The sequence below is a fragment of the Wyeomyia smithii genome, chromosome 1, assembly GCF_029784165.1.
Source record: "Wyeomyia smithii strain HCP4-BCI-WySm-NY-G18 chromosome 1, ASM2978416v1, whole genome shotgun sequence".
Taxonomy (NCBI): Eukaryota; Metazoa; Arthropoda; class Insecta; order Diptera; family Culicidae; genus Wyeomyia; species Wyeomyia smithii.
Window position 1 is genome coordinate 41,392,990 of NC_073694.1, and position 22,264 is coordinate 41,415,253.

The 22,264-nt window shown below is 39.7% G+C and overlaps 3 protein-coding genes across 4 annotated transcripts; 1 reads left to right on the top strand and 2 right to left on the bottom strand.

Annotated features, from left to right (window-relative positions):
• Window positions 1-1,118: 1,118 nt before the first annotated feature.
• Window positions 1,119-3,038, bottom strand: LOC129727690 (transcription factor grauzone-like). The gene is made up of 3 exons (XM_055685747.1): window positions 2,741-3,038; window positions 1,898-2,640; window positions 1,119-1,843 (listed from the first exon to the last, which is right to left on the bottom strand). Exons 1-3 carry the CDS (start codon window positions 2,915-2,917, stop codon window positions 1,318-1,320), a joined length of 1,446 nt encoding a protein of 481 aa, XP_055541722.1. The 5' UTR covers window positions 2,918-3,038; the 3' UTR covers window positions 1,119-1,317.
• A 317-nt stretch (window positions 3,039-3,355) lies between these two features.
• On the top strand, window positions 3,356-5,932 carry LOC129734076 (protein VAC14 homolog). The gene is made up of 6 exons (XM_055695795.1): window positions 3,356-3,594; window positions 3,653-3,758; window positions 3,815-5,292; window positions 5,351-5,430; window positions 5,501-5,666; window positions 5,730-5,932. Exons 1-6 carry the CDS (start codon window positions 3,497-3,499, stop codon window positions 5,854-5,856), a joined length of 2,055 nt encoding a protein of 684 aa, XP_055551770.1. The 5' UTR covers window positions 3,356-3,496; the 3' UTR covers window positions 5,857-5,932.
• On the bottom strand, window positions 5,906-9,212 carry LOC129734075 (116 kDa U5 small nuclear ribonucleoprotein component). Of its 2 annotated transcripts, none has more exons than XM_055695793.1 (3): window positions 9,052-9,212; window positions 7,894-8,974; window positions 5,906-7,833 (listed from the first exon to the last, which is right to left on the bottom strand). In XM_055695793.1, the coding sequence occupies exons 2-3, from the start codon at window positions 8,955-8,957 to the stop codon at window positions 5,973-5,975; spliced, it is 2,925 nt and encodes a 974-aa protein (XP_055551768.1). In that variant the 5' UTR covers window positions 8,958-8,974; window positions 9,052-9,212; the 3' UTR covers window positions 5,906-5,972. The 2 variants fall into 2 exon arrangements, with proteins under 2 accessions (XP_055551768.1, XP_055551769.1); XM_055695794.1 differs by having other exon boundaries at window positions 7,894-8,977.
• Between the last annotated feature and the right edge of the window lie 13,052 nt (window positions 9,213-22,264).

The window sequence follows — 22,264 nt, forward strand, 5'->3', positions numbered from 1 at the left end:
TAGATTTTTATTTTAACTCTCCCAGCTGGTCTCGAGGTACGATGCTGGCCTAACAAGCTAGTCGTCATAGGTTCGAGTCTCGGCTCGGGAGAGACTGTTAGTGTCAGTAGGATCGTAGCGCTAGCCTCGCAATTGTCCTGTACACGTAACAGTTGGCTGTGAAGTCTGTGTACAATAAACAGAAGGTCGAGTTCCGATACGGAATGTAGCACCAAGGCTTTGCTTTATAGATTTTTATTATAGTTTCATCATCCTGAAGCAAGCACAATACTTCGTTTCTTCTTCTGTCTCTAATTCGAGTTAATCGTCCTTCCGTATTTTTCTTTTCATGAATTTTACCGTCCACAGTTTCATGAACATGGTTTTTTGAATAGCTCCATCAATAGTGTTTTTCTTACGTAAGATAATCAATTTACCCCCCTCCCTCCCCTGTAAGATAGCGTAGGAAAATTGCACACTCCCCCTCCTCCCTATCTGCTTGAGTAATTATTGAACGGCCCCTTTTGCTGCAGCGTTGATCTTGCTTCAGATGTACCGAACAACCGACCCGACGTCGGACGCGACGGCCTTCTATAAGCAAACAGTCGAGTTGACAAGTTACTTTGCCACTAGGCGTTAGTGTTAGTGAATTTCTTTATTCTTCTGCGTCAGGGCGAATGTGCCAAGAAATAAAGAAACGACATCGCGATTTACGACGCAAATAACAAAGAGACGCAGATAATGGTTTACGCACTAAGCACGTGCGGTGGTGGGTTGAAGCTGACAAATTTTACAGTGCGCTTCGGGCAGCACGCCAGGTCAATACTGGATCAAAATCGAGCAAATAAAGAAAAGTTTTTACAGCAGTTAGGTTGCTTCAAGGTCGAAACGAGGTGAGCTGGTGCTGTGAAGGAATTCGCCATTAAAGTAAGCAGAAACTTAGAACAAGTCCCCAAGTTTTCTACCTTACGAATTTAGGCCTTTCATACTTAGGAGACTAATTTTATTTTTCAGATTACGACAATGTTTTCATAGTTAGTTTCATTTTCAAAACAAACAGTATAGTCATTTGAGAGGTGCTCCTTCATTCAAATTGTCGAAAAAGGGAGTTTTTCCAAAAAAAAATAAACTGGCTGTGATTGAATTTGATTAATTTTTAAGTTTAAATAATCCTTTTTATTGATTCAAAGCGATGCTACAGCTTTTGTAGCATCCAGATATGATCGCCAGCCATTTTTCGAGCGATATTTCGCAGTAGTCCTCAAGTGTGTCTATGTCGCGAACCAACCAATTACATTGGTCAATGCAACTTCGTGAAGACAGAGTAAACTGTTTCGCCTATCCTTTTATAATCAAAACCCGCTCTTTATTGGCTAACCATTCCTGATAGTGCATCTTCTTCCGGTGCGAGTGCATATTTGCATTTGAATTAAACGTTTTCGGACAGTGCGGACAGGTGTAAAGCATTGCTCCACTGTGCGACGCTAGATGCTCCTTTAAATTCAAAGCTCGCCGGAAAGCTTTCCCACAAACGGTGCAGAGAAATTTCGGCTCCGAATGAGCAAACCGCATGTGGCTACGATGGGCAAACACGTTGGGCGATTCCTTTCCGCACAGATCGCACCGCGTGATCGGGGAACTGTGCCGTTGGATGTGTTTATTTAGATAGTTTTTCTTCATCCACCGGGAGCAGTGTGGACACTGGCTACGCTCGACCGGTTCTTTTGTCGGGTTGTGTTCTTGAAGATGTTTTACGAAAAGAGAACGTTGATTAAAACCTTTGGCACATGTGTCGCATACGAATTCGAAGTATAGAGCATGGGCATTCCGTACGTGTGATTTTAACAGTGAATGATTTCCGAAGCTGAAATTTCAGGAAATTGAATAAATAATTTTATAATCATGCCACAGAACTCACCATTTTTCACATTGATCACATTGGAATTCCTTGTTTTCTATGGCAGTGTGATAGTTTTTGTGGAGAATCAGGTCCCCTTCGGCGGCAAAAGCCTTTGGGCATTTTTCGCACTTAAAACTACGTTGCTCCTCGGGAGTGTGTATTTTTAGCTTATGCCGTCGAAGGCTTTCGCTATCCAGACAGTTCCTTTTGCAGATGTCGCACTGGTAATGTTCCGGGTTCACGTGCAGCAGAACATGTTCATAGAGCCGGGTCCGCTGGTTGTATTTCTTATCACAGCAGAACACGTACGCACGGCGTTGATGTGAGGCAAGCGAATGTGATTGCAGCTCCGTAAACGTGGCAAAATGAGCGAAACAGGAATCACATATTGCGTTAATATATTTGGAAATCAGTTGGTCATCTTCAGCGATTCTCTCGGTTAGTTTAGCTTTTCTAGGTCTATCGCTTTTTGCTTTGATTTTTCTCTTTTTGTACGGCTTCTTTTGCTTCTCTATATTAGCTTCCTTAACTTTGATAGCTTCTTGATCTTCGATGAGCGTATTGATGATCTCTGAAATTTCTGCTCTCTGGCCATCATTGACAAAAAGGGTTTCACTTTTGTCGTTTTCTAGTTTCACTGGAGTAAAAATGAACTGATTGACGCGCTGATGAATTAATTCTATTTCGTGATAGAATTGATGAAAATCTTCTATTTTTGTCCAACATTGAGAACACACAAGAGCATTCGAATGGTTTCCAATCTGAAACAAATATTAGACGGGAGTTACGAATAGATACAGAACGGTCCATATGTTTGAGCGGTTTTAGCTGGTTCACAAGCGCTACATCCAATAGAGTTACCTCGAACCAAAAGTGCTTCGATATTATTGCTCCTCGACTTTGTAGTTCGCTGAATAATAAATCTGGGTCGCACTCCTGCAACTTAGGATCTTTGTATTCCGTTGCTACTGCAAGCAATTCGGTGGTGCTTTGAAGACAAATGCAGCAAGCTCCGGTTTGTTCACTTTCAATATCCATCCGCTGGTTTTCAGAAAATTAATTAAACAAAAGCGAACACTGTGTAGTTTATTCTCCTTTTCGGTTTTTGGCTTTTATTTACGTTACACATTTTCGTTGCTGACTTTTTATGATATAGATCCTACACCGAAAATAATATTGTTTTGAGCATGTAAAGATAGGGAAGATAGGTAATGTGCGTATGAAATGCATACAAAATCAAATTGTAATAATAATTTTTGCCCGAGTTTTCTTACCAATGCGCAGACTGTCTCAAATTTTGAGAAAAATCTGCAAACTTTTTAAAGTAGTTTACCGTGAAAATAAAATAAAAATTTATGTGTTTAGGGCAGATTTCAACCAAACTGAGTCAAATTTAACTCTGGTTTGAGTAGAATTCAACGAGTGTGATTGGAACACCTCAACGAATGACTTTTGGAAAGATTTCAGCGAATGTCGAGTCCAGGAATTCCGCAACAAATTACTTGAGTGAATCGACAGTACAATTTAGTGTTACAAATCCGTAATAGAAACAAACATAGATCGAAATAGGTTAATGCAGATTACAGTGATAGTATTTAAAGACCAAAATTAATCGAGATGGAAAACGCATATGCTCCGATCAGCGAAGCCTGCGTGAAGGCGCTGAGTGATAAAACCTACGAGAAACGTAAAATTGCCGCTTCGGAAATTGAGAAGTTTGTGCTGAAGTTGTTTTTATCTGTTCTAAAATTTATTATTAATTCTCTCCCGTAGAATGGTGGCTGATTTTAATATAAAGAAAAATTTCGGTCAAATCCGCCGGATTATAGACGTACTGAGCAAAGATTTTGTTACTTCGACCGATTCTAACAAAAAGAAGGTACATGAATTTTACAAACATAAAATTGGGCTTTGCTTGACTGAAATCCATTATAGGGCGGATTGATTGCCCTGGCTGCCACAAGCATTGCACTGGGCAAGGACACCGAACAGTTCATCGACGAAATCGTGAATCCGATTCTCAATTGTCTGATGGATAGCGACACACGGGTGCGGTACTTCGCGAGTGAGTCACTCTACAATGTAGTGAAGGTATCGAGAGGTTCGATTATCCCGATGTTTCCGAGTTTATTCACCTCACTGAGCCGTCTTGTGACCGACCCGGATCAGAGCGTCAAGAACGGCAGTGAGCTGCTGGATCGGCTACTGAAGGATATCGTTATTGAGTCGTCCAGTTTTTTCGATTTAGATGCGTTCATCCCTTTGGTCCGGGAGCGCATACTAGCGAAGAATTCCTTCGCCAGACAGTTTATAATTTCCTGGATTTCCGTTTTGAATTCTGTGCCGGAAATAAACATGGTAGTCTACCTGCCCGAGATTTTACTGGGACTATTTCAGATGCTCGAGGACAACATGCTGGAAATACAGCGAATGTGCGAAACTTTGCTGGCACAGTTTTTAAAGACAATTCAAGCTGATCCAACGGCGGCGGATATTTCGCAAATGATGAACGTGTTGATCGTCCAGGCACAGTCCAGCAACGCGCTGATTCAGTTTACCGCCATTACTTGGATAAGAGAATTTGTTCAATTAGCCGGCGGTGATATTATTGGTTTTTCTTCCGGGATATTTACGGCCATTTTACCATGCTTAGCTTTCGAGAGCGATTCCAAGAAACATATAAAAGATTGTGCAACCGCAGTAAATGTGCACCTGTTAGAATTGATGTGCAGCGCTGGGAATGATGAGCAAAACAATCTGAAAAATCTTGACTTAGATTCGGTGATGGAAGTTCTCCGGCAGTATTTGATTCACAGTTCGGTGCCAACAAAGATTGCCGTATTGAAGTGGGTTCATCATCTCTTTACGGAAGTCCAAGATGAAATGTCCAGTCATGCCAACAATCTTTTTCCGGTATTGCTCCGGGACTGCCTGTCGGATAGTTCGGATGAGGTGGTCCTGCAGGCAATTGTCGTGCTGGCCGAAATTGTTAATTCGGCTACAGCGAAAGGAAGCAACTTTGACCAGCTGCAGTACAAGCATTTCCTCATGGAACTGCTAACTCTGTTCAGTGAGAATAAGCTGTTTTTAGAGAACCGGGGGACTCTCATCATACGGCAGCTCTGCCGGCTACTGAACGCCGAGCAAATTTACCGAACTTTTGCGGAAATTTTGCAAGAAGAAAACACAAACTTGCGCTTTGCGTCCACCATGGTGCGGACGTTGAACTTGATTTTGCTGACGACCTCCGATCTGTTTGATTTGCGCAATACGCTTAGAGACATCAAAACGGAACGGTCTGCTTCGTTGTTCGAGTGCTTGTATCGCTGCTGGTCCCATTGTGCCGTTTCGACCGTGTCGTTGTGCCTTCTGGCCCAGTGCTATCAGCATGTTTCGGAAATCGTTGTTCTGTTGTAAGTACCTGCAAGTCCGGCTAGTTCTAAACTAGACTTATCGATGTTTTCTGTTTAGTGCTTACATGGAAATTACGGTCGATTTTCTGGTGGAAATTGATAAGTTAGTTCAGCTAATAGAATCTCCAATTTTTGCATGTAAGTAATGTGAATATTTTGAGTTATAATATGAATATTAAAAAAAAAAATATTAAAAAATTCTCCTCAGCTCTCCGACTCGCATTAGTGTCCCACGCAAACGATAACGTAGACGCGCAACATTTATCCCGTGCTTTGTATGGCATTCTGATGTTAATCCCACAGACCGAAGCCTTCAACCTATTACGGAATCGGCTTCAGTGTGTCCCAAATTACTGGGGACAACCAGCGCGGATGTAAGCTGAGCAATTTTCATACATTCTCCAAGCTTTGTATATCTTTTCACTTAACGATTGTAGAGACTCTAAATCATCAAACGAAGCTCAGAGCCCAGTAAACTTCGAGAGGCTGTTCGCACACTTCAAGCGAATTCAGGACTTGCACCGATTGCAACGATTGGAGCAGCGGAAAAAGAATCAATTCTAAAGCTAAGGTATGTCTCAATTTACCTAATTGTAACAATAAAACATTTAAATGCATTCCAAAACAAGCAACTTGTTTTATTTCCGATTTCACAATGTAAAGAAGTCGCGTCATCCCCTTTAGATAGGATAGTTCAGCAACACGTCTTGTCTGGCCAGCTCGAGCAACATAGGATCGTCGAAGAACTTGTTGATCGAGACGTCCTCCGATAATCCCTTTCGTCGTCTTGTTTTAATCATAAACTCACGTGCTAAATGTGTGGCGGGTTGCGGTTCCAGCGGTCGAATTATAATACTCTTATCCAGCGGATCTCCCGGTACGATCTGCCAGTGATGAAACACGGAAAGGCAGAACGCTTGCCCTTGGGTATGAGTTCGAAGATCCGTTTCAAACCCAAACGAATCGATAGCCGGAATAAATGCCTTAATGGTGTACAAAGGTGAGCCCGGAACGGGAGCATCTTGAGTTACATGGCCTCGACGTCTTGCCAGTACAGTATACACCGAGGAAACACAATCCGCAGGGGCTTGCACTTCCACAAATAGATACGGCTCCATCAAACGCGGTGTCGCCATGAGAAAGGCGGAATAAGCAACCCGTCGAGCGGTCGGAATAATTTGTCCACCTCCGCGGTGTAAAGGTTCCTGCGCAATAACAGCGTCCAGGATTTTAAATTTTACATTACGAATGGGCTCCTCACACAGGGGACCTTCCCGAGTTCCCCATTGAAAGCCCTGTACAATGGAGTCTTTCACCGCACCAAGCAAAGTTTTGTCCACCTCAAACGGAAGCGTATCGTCCACTAGGATGTTCGGTCCGGTATTGTCTGGACCGAAGGCCCAAATAGAACGGGCAGCTAGCAAATCCCAGTCGTAGTTGATTTGGAAGAATTCACCCAACTTTTTCTTGTTCCAACCGATGGAAACCGTTTCGTTTTCAATGTCCTCGGCCAAACCTTTTTCTAACGGTTCGGCTATCATGGTAATTTTATTTTTCTTATTGGGCGTTTCAGCGAAACATTTCAGTGAACTGGTTTCAACGACGCTCTCACAGAACGCCACCACTGGATCGGCCACTTTGATGTCAATTTCCGAGTACATTTTTCGCAGATCGTGCATGACGCAATCAAGATAGAGTTCTCCCGTACCCAAAATGACGTGTTCCCCAGATTCCTCTACCCGTGTCGAAAGTAATGGGTAGGATTTATTCACCTTTCGTAATCCATCCAGCATTTTCGGCAACTCAGATGGATTTACCGGTTCAACAGCAATTTTGATAATACTTTGAGTGTTAAACTTCAACGGTCTAAAGATGAAAACGTCTTCATTCATCTGCACCTCCGTTATGGTAGACGTTTTGACAATGCACTGGTCGATGCCCTCGATAAGCACCCAGTTCCCAGCCGGAACTCGGTTCAGCTCGACTTTATAGCGTGCTTCATAGATCCACAGTCGGCCAACTTGAAGCGTTCGGGAGTCCTCCTCGTCAACTAGTGAATAATTTTCTCCCAAAACTCGCACCTCCTGACCAGCATGCAAAGTTCCGCTCATAACCCTAGCCAGAACCTGGAAAAACGTGCAATCTTCTGTCGGGTACATTTTCGAACTGTGAACCATCAGCTGTGCATTTTGGTCACAATTCAACATATCCTGATAGATGCCACTTTCCTTTACCCCCGTATAAATGTGATCAATTTTGGTTTGTGCATTGTCCAGTGGCGATTGAACGTGTTCCACGCACATGTCGACAAACCCGCTGAAATCTCCGATGAAACGGCTGCAGATCAAACGTAGCAACGGTCGAATGTTGCACTTCATCTCTTCCTTCGTGATACGGATGTTCAACTCGGCCAGTGTATCTGTCAGCGTTGTGTCAACATCACCAACGACCTGGGCGAATAGTTTGTATAGTGGCTCCAAAATAAATTCAACAAAGCTCCGCTGAGCCGAACTGTGCGGAGGCTTTTTTGTAAACTTGCGCCTAAAAAGTAAAACCAAAAATAATTGCTTCTCTAAAATCAAATCATTTTTCGCTACTTACGACTTGTTGTGGAAATACATATCACCCCAAAGGCGACGGGCGAAATCTGCCGGATTGACTCCATCATACGTATCGGCGTACAGTGACGCAAACGACTTCAGCGTGAAACAAAAACCATACAGCGAGCTGGCAAAGCACACATTTCCGAGAATCGGCGAAACCTGCTTGATGCTCGAATCCCCGTACAGGGTGAGTAGACCATTTATTTCCTCCACAATATGTTTCAGCTTAAAGTAGGCATCCTGGGGCGGTAGCTTCAGCTCCAGCATCAACCGGTCGATTTTGTTTATGCATACCGTTACGGCTAGTTTTTCCTGAATGGCGTGTTTCAGCAAACGCTCGGTATTCAACGAAACGCCCTCGGCTGCATCCACGAAGAGGACAACACCATCGCACAGCCGCATTGCGGCCGTTACCTCATCGGAAAAGTTCACATGACCGGGTGTGTCAAATACGTTAATCAGAAAACTTTTACTCTTAACATCCGGAAGTACCAGCGTAATCGGAGTCGCCTTGATGCTAACACCTCGTTCCTGCTCAGTGAATAGAGTATCCGTATAACGCAAATTACGCTCCTCCATATCTTGGAACTGGGGATGAGTCTGACGTACTAAGCAGTCCACAAAAGTTGTCTTTCCATGATGAAGGTGGCCAACCAGCGCCACATTCCTTATCAAAGTTGGTGTGTCCATCAAATCAGCCAAAAACTCCATGTTGTACGTAGTGTCCGGTAGTTCCTGTTCCTTTATCTGGAACTTCACCTTCTTCACCGGTTCAATTATGGGTTTATCCAGAGGTTGAGCATCTTCCTCCTGCACAATAGTTTCGACTTCCTCTCCGTACACTTCTAAAGCTGACGGATAGTAGCGTTTGTCTTCGTGTAAAACCACAGCTCGAGAACTGACCGGATCTTCACTGTGTTCCGCTTCCTCTTCCAAACCGTCCTCCAACTCTAAATCGTCCTGCTGGTCAGCCTGTCCGTAAAGACTCTGGTCATCGTCTTCATCACTTTCCAGATCCGGTCCGATGTAATTGCCGAATTCGTCGTATAAATCAGAATCCATGCCGCTGTTTACGAATGCTGCTAGAAGAGAAACATGTTTGTAAACGTTTACTTTCCGATTTACACATTGTCTTAGAACAAAACAATATATTTACCCTTTCGTACAGATAAAGGAGCACCGGATTGAAAGTGATTTCAACAAGAATATAAAATTAGCTGTTAAGGTGAACTATTAAAACAATACACCGGGGTTATAGAGTGAAAACTTCTGTTTAGAACGAAATCGCACGGCTTCTGTCTAGCAATGGGCGAGTTCGATGCAGAATCGATCTTCTTAAGTCAATTAATCAATCGATCTTTTTTGAACAATTTTCTACTGGTTCGATTCTTTGGCAGGCGAGATTGACAATAAACAATAGTTTAAAAGTCGATTAATTAAGTTATGTTGATTGATTGTTTGAACTGGGTTTGAATTAATCCTCAGATTTTGATTATTCGATTCAGGCGGTAACAGGCGTTCGAAAAAATCTGTTAACTGCTGTGACCAAACATGGAAGGTGCGAAGCAACGTGTTCTTCAAGCTACACAGAGAAAAATAAAATGTTAGGTCTGACCTAAGACAAGAGCTGGCTTATTTTCCTTTTCGCAACGGCCGTTTCACATCGTTATTGCCAAAATAATTATTTTCAACAACTTTTGCAAAAAAAAAAAAAATAAAATAAAAAATAAAGAATTTGAAACGAAATTTGATGTTAGAGAAAAATTATAATACGTTCAATTCACGGAAAAACTCCTGCCGCACAAACCGGAAGCTTTAAAATATGCCTTTCATACTCTAGCATCATCATTCATGAAGAATAATCGTGGCTAAATTTGTGGTCAGCAGAGAACACAATGCGCAGTGGACACGTCCTACTCGGGATCACGGAAAAAGCAAATAAACAGACTATCGTGGTAGAGGAATCAATTATGTAATTCCCATCAAAATTTTTACTTTCCAACAACACTGCGTTATGGTGAAAAGTAACCTCAATGTATTTTATACGTGACGGTTGAGATTTTAGATTCAGCACAGAGAACAAAGAGTGTTTAAAAAATTGCAACCTTCATTTTTAATCGTAACAACATTCTGGTCGGAATTGGTTGCATGTAACGGTTTGATTAGAAGTAGGCGCGGGGTGAAGTAGCACTTTTTTGCTTTAAAGGATTGGAAACGAAGTGATAGCGGCAGGAAGAATTTCTTCCTAGTTTTTATTTATATATTTTTGCTCATCTGGAAAATGAATGTCTCAATTTGTCGGTGTTCGACGAGGTATTTTTTTAAGGACGAATATTGATAGTACACGCTCGTTCAATTTTACTTTTTAATTGAAGTTTCTTAGTTTCGTATTTTTATTTTAAATGCCAAAAAATGAGCAATACTCATTAGCAAGGGGGGTCCCATTTCGAGGGCCCCCACAAATGAAGAAAAAATATACTTTTCTCAAGCAAAAACGAATTTCAAAAGTCTTTGATTCCCAACAATAAAACTCGCATTCTAAGCAGTTTCAGAGTCTGAAATATGTTTTCTTGGAACTATATTTGTACAATTTGATTTTGAATATGAAGTTGCGAATACGATATACTGAAGGAACTAAGTGTTGATTATATAATTGATAAGCTTTCAAAAAATAAAGCTCATAAAAAGATGTTCTTAAAAATTTCTGACAAATAATGGCAAAGTTTTCAAAGATAAATAAAGGTTTTAAAATAGGGGCAAGTCATTATTGATATACACTGAAAAAAATCACACGCTCATACCAAATGCTCTTTACACATGAATTCCTGGGAGGGAGAAACGGATACGAAGCTGTGTAAGTGTCAAAATGAACCAGAATGAGCTGTCATCGATTGTCAATTTGAACCAGGGAAAAAGCATTTTTTTGCGATGAGTATTGTTATAACTGATACCTTTCAGTCGCTCGAAATAATATTCATCGCTAACAGTTTTTGCATTAATTGTCGTTTCACAAAATATTTTGGTTTGTTTTTACGTAAAATAATAAATTTCATAAGCTTTAAGTAATAATCATGCTAGCTTACTTCGATTATTAAACTTGCGCTTCTCTGTATTTAAGGCTTTGGTTACAATTTCGAACACACTTCACTACGGTCGAACTCAAAACTCTGAAAAAACTTTTATACAATGGCAAATAGACTCGAAAAATTAGTCTGTAAAATTTGCACATTATTCGCGTTGAAAAAGATTTTGAAGGCTGTTCGCACTTATGTGAGCTCTATGTAAATGTCAAAATGTGCGTGATGACAAAAGCAAAAATATTACCTTCCTTCTTTTTCGCACGCAAAAACCAAACAAATATCAGCAACACCGTCAACGCGAATTTCTGATGTTGCTAAAAACTTCGCTCGAGTCATGCATGCGTTACAGCAAGAAGATAGTTACACACTATCAGAAAAAGACGCATGTGCGTGTTCTCTGTTTTGAGTGTAGTATTCGTTTCTCCCTCCCAGATGAATACCAATAAACCAACTCAATCGTTCTAACAGGTCGGTTAACATATCGGTTTTTAATGGAATTCACGGTATTTTGTCGTGTTTTGGCATTTGACGCGTTCTATCATTGAAATCTGAGCGTAAAATGATTGATTTTGGTATGCATGACATGGCAAATCGAAGTGTAATGCCTTGTTCAGACTACGCCGGATATCACCTGATATCTACAGATGATATCGGATATCACCTCGAGCGTTCACATTGGAGTATTGATTTGATATTTGCTTTGGTGATTGAAAAGAGAAGAAAACAAAAGCAGGTCAAAGCTAAAACAAGACAACAAGAGCAATGGGATAAGGATAGAGATGTCAGTGAGTTGGCTCGCACCAACGCGAACTCTCATATGCAATTGTCAACATGTGCGGGATGAAAATAGCAAAAATATTTCCTTCCTTTTTCCTCGCATGCAACGCGAAGTGCGAAATTTATAGGGTTGCGTCAAATGTCTGTTGGCCGTGTTGCCAACTGCTTGAAATGTGATTATTATTGGTTTTCGAACATGATATCCGCGATAGCATGTAGCCGAGGTGATATCCGTTGACAGCTCGATTGTATGGGATATCAGGTAATATGGATGGTGATATGGCCTCGATAGCACGCATCGCCTGATATCAGATGATATGCGTTGTAGTGTGAACTCTCCCTGCAAGAGAGGGAGGATCATGTGATGCCAAATTGTTATTGTATCTTTGAGTATCGCTTACACTCTTGAAATTACATTAAACATATTTCAAATAGGATAATTTAACGTCGAGATAAACCGAATTCAATATTGTAGAGGAATTAGGGCAGAATCTACATATTGCTGACAGTTTACGTATATCAGACACCTGCCAATCGATTTCTGAGACTTTTTTACTCAATATAAGATATAATTTGACTACTACGTTTAGATATTAGCGCATTACCATTAATGCTCAGAAATATTCGATATTATTTTGCTCTGTGAAATATACTAAAACCATGCCAAAACCGGTTTCGTAGAATCACCGTTTTGAGCTCAGTTTTTGTCCGATTTGAGATCTGTTTTTTTTAAAGATGGGTAAGAAGATGCTAATATGTCGACAAACTCATGGAATTTTGATATTTAGTCTTAAAACAAAATGACGTCTGAAAAACCTCAAAAATTTTCGGTTTCTCAAAAATTCAAAATGGCGCTGTTGTTGCCCCTTGAGTTGAAATATGTTCAAACTCGGGGATATTTGGTTTTGCATCAAAATACACAAAAAATTATATATAGAAACCAAGGCAGAAGAAAAAGTCAATTTTTGTTGCACTGTGTAATCAGTAAGTTTCTTCTTTCAGGGCATTTTAATTCAATTTCAAATTCAAATACTTGGTTTATGACGCCACCTTCATAGAATTTATAGTTGTTGGACAAAGATTTTCTTCAGTAATTGCTTCGTCAATTATTGTATACTCAAAAAAATCTGATTACCGAAAAATTCAATTTTATGTGGCAGCTAACATATCATCAAAGATTCATTCGTTTTTGAAAAGGTCGATTGAAAATTGTTTTAGTAATTTCTTCGGGATTTTCATATTTTATTCCATTTTTCTGGTTTCGGCTTTATTTTATAAAAGTAAAGATGGTTAATTTTTGTTCTCACACTCAGCACCACGTATTGGTTTTATCTTTGAGGGAAATTTCTAGCCTTTTCAAGTAATACCGATCATCCTCATTGGTTACCATGAAACTTCACAAAAAAGTTCCGTTATTTTATCATTTCAATTCGAATGTGTTTGCAATGTTTTTTTTTTAATTTTCAACCTTGCCCGAAGCTTTTGATTTGGACACCTGCTTTTTTAAAGTTTTCTACCCGAAGGTTGAGGTCGCTCTATCGGACAGATTTTGTTCAGGAGATTAAGCATAAGCTGCCTTGCAGAGACCACCACCGGTGGCATGATTTGGTCTTCGCGTGTGTACGCTTTGTTGCGGTTAAACAGCAGGATTGATAGTTAAACTACGTATAGTAATACCAGGTACCTGTTTTGGATTGTTAATGGTCTGCCAAACGGCACTGTTGATGATTGCTAACCGTTCAGGTTTGATTGAATGCCGGTATTTATACCCGAACGCTGTGAACTTGTCGAATTGTCATTAATATAATTATTTCGTAATGCTGGCAGATATCTGAAATTGGACCATTGCATTGGGTGTACGATGGTAGATGCTATGAATGTATGACATTCTGCGCAAAGTGGTGCAGGAATGTGAACTGTTCGATTGTAAAGCGCTACTTTTTTATAAGACTGGACGCCTGTGTCCTTGAAAACCAGAGCGAAAGGAAGCAAAAACTACGGAAAACTGGTTTACGGATACAATCAGCCTTAGGGAGTAAAAACAGACTCAACTTGAGCTAGTTCAGGCGAACAGCATTTGGCCAAGCTGGATCGCGTCATTTCTCGGTGGGCCGGTTGGAGACTCGTAACCTTAAGTATTTTCTATCCCTCACACGCACTCAAAAGCAGCAGCTTAAAAGTGAACGACCTTTTGGGCAAGTGGAACGGTTTTGATGGTGACAAGGTAAACGATTTAGACTCCGTTTTATCGCTGCCAACAAGCCCACGATCACTCACAATTGATGATATCCTTTTAAGAAACCGTAAAATTTTATTATCCACGTCTGTTGATGGAACTTTCATCAGACGCCAAAGAACATTTCGGTCTGTCTATCATCATGGGAGTGTTTTTGATGGAATTGCCATTTAAAAGGCAATATTCTGATTAGAATAATTTATTACTCTTCCTAATCACATTGGCTTTGGCTTCGCACACTTGAGACTGAACTGACAATACTGACTGACAACTGACAATTGGAATACAAGAAATTGATTTAACTATATATTATGGTTTTTTTTTTTTTGTTTAAATCTGTTTTTAAATTCATGATTAATGTCATTTCTATAGGTTGCGTTTGAATATAATAGACCAACCCAATTTTTTTTTTGGTATTCATACATTTCTTTAAGGTGACAGTAAGATTAGTGGATAAAGTAAAAAAAATGTTATCTCGGATCGTTTCAACCAATGATGTACTGATTCATTTTGTTTACTACGTGTCTTTTTAGCATTGTAATATACAAAGAAATTTGAACTGTTCATTAAATTCAACCAAAGCTTCAGCCAAAGCTTTAAAATTTCGCGAACTGAAAGAAAAATCCATTTTTGACAACGAGGAAACCATCAATAGAGTTTTCTGAAAGCATATTCACGCACCTTATTTCGGATTGTTTGCCTCATAATTTATCCTTGTTTAACTCTAGTGGGTTGTAAACAAATCGAACAATAAAACCCTTTTTGTGTTGCTCCGTGCTGGGAATCAAATATTTATGTTGAAAGGCACGTAATCCATAAAACAATCGCTTTATTTGGCATTCAATGCAGAAATTTTGTCAACATTTTGTTTGCCTTATTTTCAAATCGACTTACACTGTAAAGTTCACCGATATGAGCACGAAATTTATCGCCGATGAAAGAATGAGCCAAATGGTTCATTTTGGAAAGCAGTTCTATACCGGTTAATCTTTACTGTGTACCAATTTGGCTCGTGGTTGACCTTTACCATTATTTTCAATGTCTTTCGAATGTTTTAATCGTATCACTTTCTTACATAAGTCTATATAAGTAATTCGATGCTGTTTTCTGTTATCAATCGTCTGGCGAGTGGAAGACCGTAAAACTGGCAACCCACATCCAAAAACTAAAAAACTGGATACCGATGGGAGAAATTTCAGCTAGTATATCTATTCATTTGTAAGAACAAAGTTTTTCATAAGCGCTCTGTATCAGTAATTTGGTGATGAAAAATAAAAAATACGTTTTTTCGGTTTTCCAAGAACACTGAAGTAAAATTACTGATTTTTGCAACTTGCAAGATAGTTTTGGGATTCCGGATAGCTTTCGACTATGCAGTATAGTACAGTCGTCGTTCGATAACTGCAACATGTTTAAATAGCAGTTATCAAATGCCGTTCGATAACACTTGACACATGCCAAAATTTAGAGGGGGGTCCGTCACTACCATTTTTGTTTTCAATGTTGTCGAAATGTACACGCAAAACTTTTCCTTATTACTTTAGAAGCAATAACGCAAAATTGCCTTTTGGGTAACAAACCTATTACTTAAAAGGCAATAAAATTCTTCCCCAGTCAAGTAATAACACATACTGCCATATATTTAGCACGTGTTACGGGAGTACGACTATCCAATAATGGTCGTTTCAACCACATGCAAGATTTTTTCTGTCGAAAACTGCTCCCTTTCCATCTCAAGCAAAAAAAAAAAAAATCACACACCGTCGCATATGTTACACATGTTACAAGTTTCTTCAATCTCCAATTCATCCGGTGTGCGTGTATTAGTTCGCATACGAAGTAGAGAAAAAATAAGACAAGAGCTGCCAAGCAGCATTTTCCCCGTCATAGGGTATGCAAACGTTGATGATTTCAAAGACTTGAAATGCGTCTTGAAATGACATTACGATCGGTAAACTGCGTTAGAAAAAAAACAAAAACATTCGCTTTCCTGCAAGATATCTAAAACACATACTCATTGGTTCATGGAAACTCATTTGCACCTGTTTGAAAATACAATACTCGTGCCTATCCAGACCAGTGTTGGAATTGTCACCAAATATCAATTTCAAATGCGATATGTTTTCGCCTCTGAACTTTCTGTCGCTCGTTTCACACGCTGATAAATCCCGATTGAACTTCGAGGTGCGTGAAAACGAACTTTCATGAACTTGATTTGCCGCAACTCACCGATGCAAGGAAACGGAAACAATCAGATCGTTTAATCTCTATATCTCTTTACATCACATTCACTCATGATATACCGAGAGCACATATCGTAAATGAAATAGCATGAAATGATTCGGGATATTGTTCGACAAAATATCGATTTCTACCCGCTCTTCAGCCAGATAACTGATTATACATTTCATTTACGACAAGTGCAATGGTGCTGATGGGTGGTTCTAATGTAGGGCTTTCTAGTAGTTGCATGTGACAGCCTAAGCAGATAGCGAATTTCTTTATTCCACTGCATTAGGGCAAATCTGTCGAGGGATAAAGAAATGACATCGCGATTTACGACACAAGTATAAAAAAGATTCCAAATAGTTGTTCACGAATTAAGCACGTGCGGTGCTAGCTTGAAGCTGACAAATTTCACAATGCACTTCGGGCAGCACGCCAGATCAATACTGGGTCAAAATCGAGCGAAAAAAGAAGGGTTTTGAAAACAGTTAGGTTGTTTTCAGGTCAAAACGAGGTGAGCTGGTAGAATAAACACGACTCATTTTTAAGAAGCTATTTTGAAAATGCTATTCTGGGAATTACTTAATCAATGGTGTCAAATGTGCATATAGTAATAAAAGTTCGAAGGTCATCTCTGTCCGCTGGAATAGAGTTCATTACCTATCAAACAGATGAAAAGAATGAATTTTTTTTTTTCTAGCAAAGCATTTATATGCTATAACAACAGTAGCTTAAAAAGGTTAATGAAACGCACGGAAATTTAATGGCATGAGTTATCATTCTTTTCTACAGCTTTTTCGATTTTGAACCGTTTACATCGGTTTAGATTATTATCCATTCCTCAAAAACTCGCATCCAATTGCTGTCACAGACGTAAATGCACGTCGAATCTGCAAGATTCCAAACAACTACTAACAAAATCCTCACCCGAGCCGCTCGGGCCGGACGGTTGAGTGAAACGAAAAATATCAAAACGGAATATCAATATGAGTTCGCGCGTTCGTTGATTTAGGCTACCTATTCTCAACGTAGAAAAAGCACGAAGGCGACACGATGGTCGAATGATTCGAATCCCGAGTAAGTTTCGCTCGCATGTGAGATGGAGACAAAAATATCCTCTATGATGCCAGCTGAAAATGATTCTCGTATGGTGTTTTCATGAACTTTTAGATCGAATATCCTTGATGATCTTCTTGTGCGAAGTGCTCTGGTGATTTTTCATTTCATTGAGCGGTGAGTGAACTTTTTTTTATCATAATTATTCCAACACTGATCCAGACAATATTCTTAACTTCGGCAACTCTGGTCAGACAGTATTACATATTTCCATTTCAAGTAAACACTGGGGGACGAAACGAAAGTGTTTCTAATTAGACATTTGAGGTTGACGGTTGAGATTCTGATTATGTGTGGATGAAGGGGACAAAAAAGAACCTAATCGTTGCATGAATACAAATGCAGCGAGTGAAGTCTTGCTAACACATGCATCGCGGTGCTTGGCTGTATGTTCTCCTCCAGAAACACATACAAGCGTGTGGCCGTCATTATTTTTATTACTTTTTGTTTGTTACTCTTTGTTTGTTACTCTTATAGCGCGGTCATAAGACACAATAAGTAATAAAAAATTGCCCTAAAGTAATAAAATGTTCCCCGTTTGCGTTGGGTATATTTTTTAATGCAATAGTGGCAAAAAATAGCAAGAAACTAAAATAGGCAAGCTTTTCGATTAATCAATTTGATATTGATATTTCCGCATCATATTTTTTGCGCTCTAGTAACTACTTTACATAACCAATATGTAGGCGAAGATAAAGTTCATCACTACAATAGACCATTTTATAACTGCGAAGTTGTTGCAGTTATCGGTCTTGCAGTTAAAAAGCGTTGCAGTTAAAAGTCTTGTAGTTATCTAACGGCAACTGTGTAAGTTAATGTAATCGAACACTATGCCAATTATTCTTCTTCTCCTCCTTTATGGCTAGTCACTTTACGGACTATACTGCCAAGTTGTGTCAGTCAAGAAGTTGTTGTTGGGCAACATTCGTCTCTTTTTTTTTCGACGTAACGGGGTGCTTATGCCAATTCATTTGATATCACATACAATCGGGATGTCATTCCACATCACGATACAAATATGACATCGTGGATATCATGTTCCAAAAAAAAAAAAGATTCAGAGCAACTGGTAATATGACTAAATAAAATAAATATCACTTAATGCTTTCGGTATTTGATGTGACGCTTTTTATTTCGCTCTTGCAGAGTTGGTTCATGCAGCGTTTTTGTCTTGTTTTGTCTGACATGATCCTGAGTTGTTCCGTAAATCGATCGTCTCCTTCGCCGAAAATCCATTTCATTCTTCTGTTTTAAAACACCACTCAAAACAAAGCAAATGTCAGACTATATCGTCTTATTGCATGCGCTGTAGTGTGAATACCCAAAGTGATATACAGTGCCCCAAATGAAAAAAGTAGCAAAACTTCGAGAAAAAACACCCGAGCTGTTTCAACTCATCTGTTTTTTTTTATTCTCGCTTATTTTCCGTCGGTCTAGTTCCGCCACTGTTGTGGCCAATCACCGACGCCCACGGAGGCGACTCCACACCCAGGACCCTAACTCACGACCCGTTTATTAACGGACCGGCGCCAATGGCTTTACTTCCTCATGCGATGGAAGGCGTGATCCCAGAGATTTTTCGCCTCAGAAAATCTCCCGGTGTCGGCTAGGATTGAATCTAGACCAGTTGGGTTGGTTGTGAGTGGATCACGCCACCTCACAACCATCGACACCTATGTCGGCGGTGGGATTCGAACCCAGGCGTCGAGCGTGGTTGGCGGAGAAGTTACCAACCACACTAGGCCCCCGCTCTAACTCATCTGTTGTCCTTCATACGTTTTTATCAAAAAAAAAAATGCAATAGATAAAAATGATTTTTTTATTAGTTATGTTTTTGTGACGTTGGTTTATTTCACCTTCTCTCCTAGGTCAAATGCCCGCACCTTGGACTTAATGCTACTCACCTTGGTGAAACCAGAGCAAGGGCAGCAGATGCGTCCAGAGGTATTCTTTTAAATATATTTGGCCGTTGAGTAAAATTGCTGCTGAATTTGCAACACCCACAGACCGTCTGCCACACCAAGTAATTCTTGGCAAATTTGTCGATCTTTTTCTTCCGGAACATCTTAACGGGACTTGTCGACGAGAAACTCCGGGCCAGGGATCTGCTTGGTGACCGCTTTGATGTAGGCCTCACCATACAGCTTCCTGGCGCGGGATTTGGCTCTCGTATTCTGTTTACCGGTTTAATTGGGCGCCTTCCTAAGCTTGAAGCCTTCCAAAACCCTTTTCATTGTCTGCTGGACGAGCAAGATGGAAGAGAACGGTCCAATGGTCGATTCCCAATTGTTTCGCATTCCACCTGAGGGTATTTTCCATGACAGCGCTTTTACTTTTTGGTCTACGCACTTCTTGTTTGGAAGCCATCTCGAGAACCGTTTGCCAGATTGTGACAAAATTTCGCATATGTTAACATTATACTCTAAAGCTTAGCTTAGCTGAGTTCTGACTGTACAGTGTACATATCAATGGTTGCTACTCCGTTATGGGTACGAGCCACTCAAGATGCACAATGAAGCAACTGAAAGAACGACTGTGCATAACGGCGCAGGCCACGTCCTTGCGTCCTACCCACGGTGGGGGTATCGTCGGTTTCGTGCAACACCGGTTCGATTCAATTTTTTTCCATATTGAAATTTTGATGTCAAACGATGCAAAATACGGTTTAGTTTTTTCAAAGTGTTGTTTCAAAATTCGCAAAAAAACCTGAGTTATTAGCGAAAGCGTTTTTGGAATTCAAACCGAAAAGAGATTTTAACATGCTCATAGTTTTCGTAGATGTGATAAAGGTAATTTTGAACGCTAACTTTTCAACCCCGTTTCTCTTAGAACTATGAGTTTCGAGTTGTACCAGTGCCACACGAAACCTACAATACCGAAGGAATGTTAGAATGTAGTATTTGCCATGTTAGAGACCTACATTCCTACAAACACTATTGTTAGCGTGAGGTCCGAAAATCGCGCGGAAATCACAAACGAGGCGGACACACTTTTAGCGAACTTCAAGAAGCGGGATGAAATAAAAAGCGTGCGTGGTTACTTCTAACAAAATTTAATTCTAGCTGTTTCGATGTACAATGTGGGGTTTTTATAGGGAGTTTAACAAAAGAAAGTTGATTCGCATAATGAGAAAGATAAAAATTGTGGATTCTGACGTCATCGATGCAGGGCGAAAACACTCTCGCTCGCGATTGCAGCAAATAGGGTTCGGCTACTCATTATGGCTCTAACAACTATGGAAGAAAGTTTTTGTTGGTGGGGTGGATTTTTTATCAGGATTCACTTGATAAGCAATATGACCAGGATTTAATTGGATTGATGTAACAATATAGATTTGATCATGTGTACGATGTGAGATTGATAAAAATGAATAATAAGTGCAATATTAGAGTATTAGAGCACTCAGTGTTCAATCAATAAATTGAAAAAGTCCTTCAGACTCTACAAATATTTGTAATCATCATTACCATTTTTACATTACCCCTTGTCAAAAATTATTTGTGATTCAAAAAAAAAAAAATACTTGTAGCACAAAATGACATCTTTAGCCAATAGGAACATTTGTGCAAAATTTCAGCCAGTTTAAAAATGGTCGATTAAAATGGCTATTTTTTTTTCTTTAGAATTGCTTATGAATGTATTTGAAAATTAACTTTTTTGTGTTTAAAAAATCTTCTCCGAGTTCTTGCACCGCAACAGAAATTATTTTGGTTCCTTTTATCTGCATAAAAAAACAGATTTTGGAAATACTTGACTGTTTTTTTTCTGTGTGGGCTCATCACTGCAACCAGAGATTAGATCTATTGTGATATTGCCCAAGTGTTTTCTGTACTCCGCACATCATATTATCACATCCGCACATCACATCCGTGCTTGTGTGTAGTAAGTTTTTTACCTTTCCGTTTCAAGCTTACTACTCTACTATACCGAGCCTCTGTCCCTCCTAACAATATCGCCTAATTACAATTCCCTGGAGAGAACTTTCATACGTTACTCACACCAGTTTTATTATAACAGGGACTTATTTTTGTTAGAAGGAGAGTCAACAGAGGTACTGTAGAATTCAGATTGAAGGAAAGGTACTTGGTGGAAAGCCTGAGAATAAACCCATGTTCAAGTCCTTTGGCAACCAAAATGGCCTGATTCTACTAAGATTCGAACCCACGACCATCCGCTTACCAAGGCGGACTCTGAAACCTTGCGGCTACGGAGCTCCCCTACTTGACTGTTCAAAAGAAATGTTTCATATGAATTAAAACTATGTACTTTCAAATGAATGCATAAAATAAAAGAGTCTGCAGTGTGAATATTAGACTGGGACACGGTTATATGGGAAAAAACGATGGTGTTATGTTTTCGCTCCCATGCACTTTTCGTGTTCCTTATGGGTCCTATAACAACTGTGTAACTTTTCAGATCGATCGGTGGAACTATATTTTTGCGCCCAATTTTTAAGGTTTCCGTACGATTTTATATGGGAGAATCAACTTTTTCAAAATTTATTCTCTAGAGATGTCCAGTTGGCTCCTAAAAATATATCGATACATGATATTTGTAGGAAGTTTTCCTGAAAAAAACTCTTCTGAAGACCGTAATGCGCTACGATGCTTGTAGCAAAAGTTATTCACCTCAATCTGATTGAATATCTGACGAACTGAATTTTTCTAGCAATACTACTGCAACATGCTGCATAAAGACCACGAAAAGTGCATGAAAGCTAACATTTATTTTTTGTCCCACGCTAGTGGATATGCAGCAAGTAACGTTAATTTGTGTTATTTTTATTATTTCTGGTCAGAAAAACATTACGTTTTGTAGACACGGCTTTATGAAAAAAACATTCCAAAAAAACCGGTCATGTGAGAACGAGAAAGTGGTGCTTTGGGTTGCTGCCAGCATATGTATGAACTATGAAGTTTCATTGCAATCGTAAA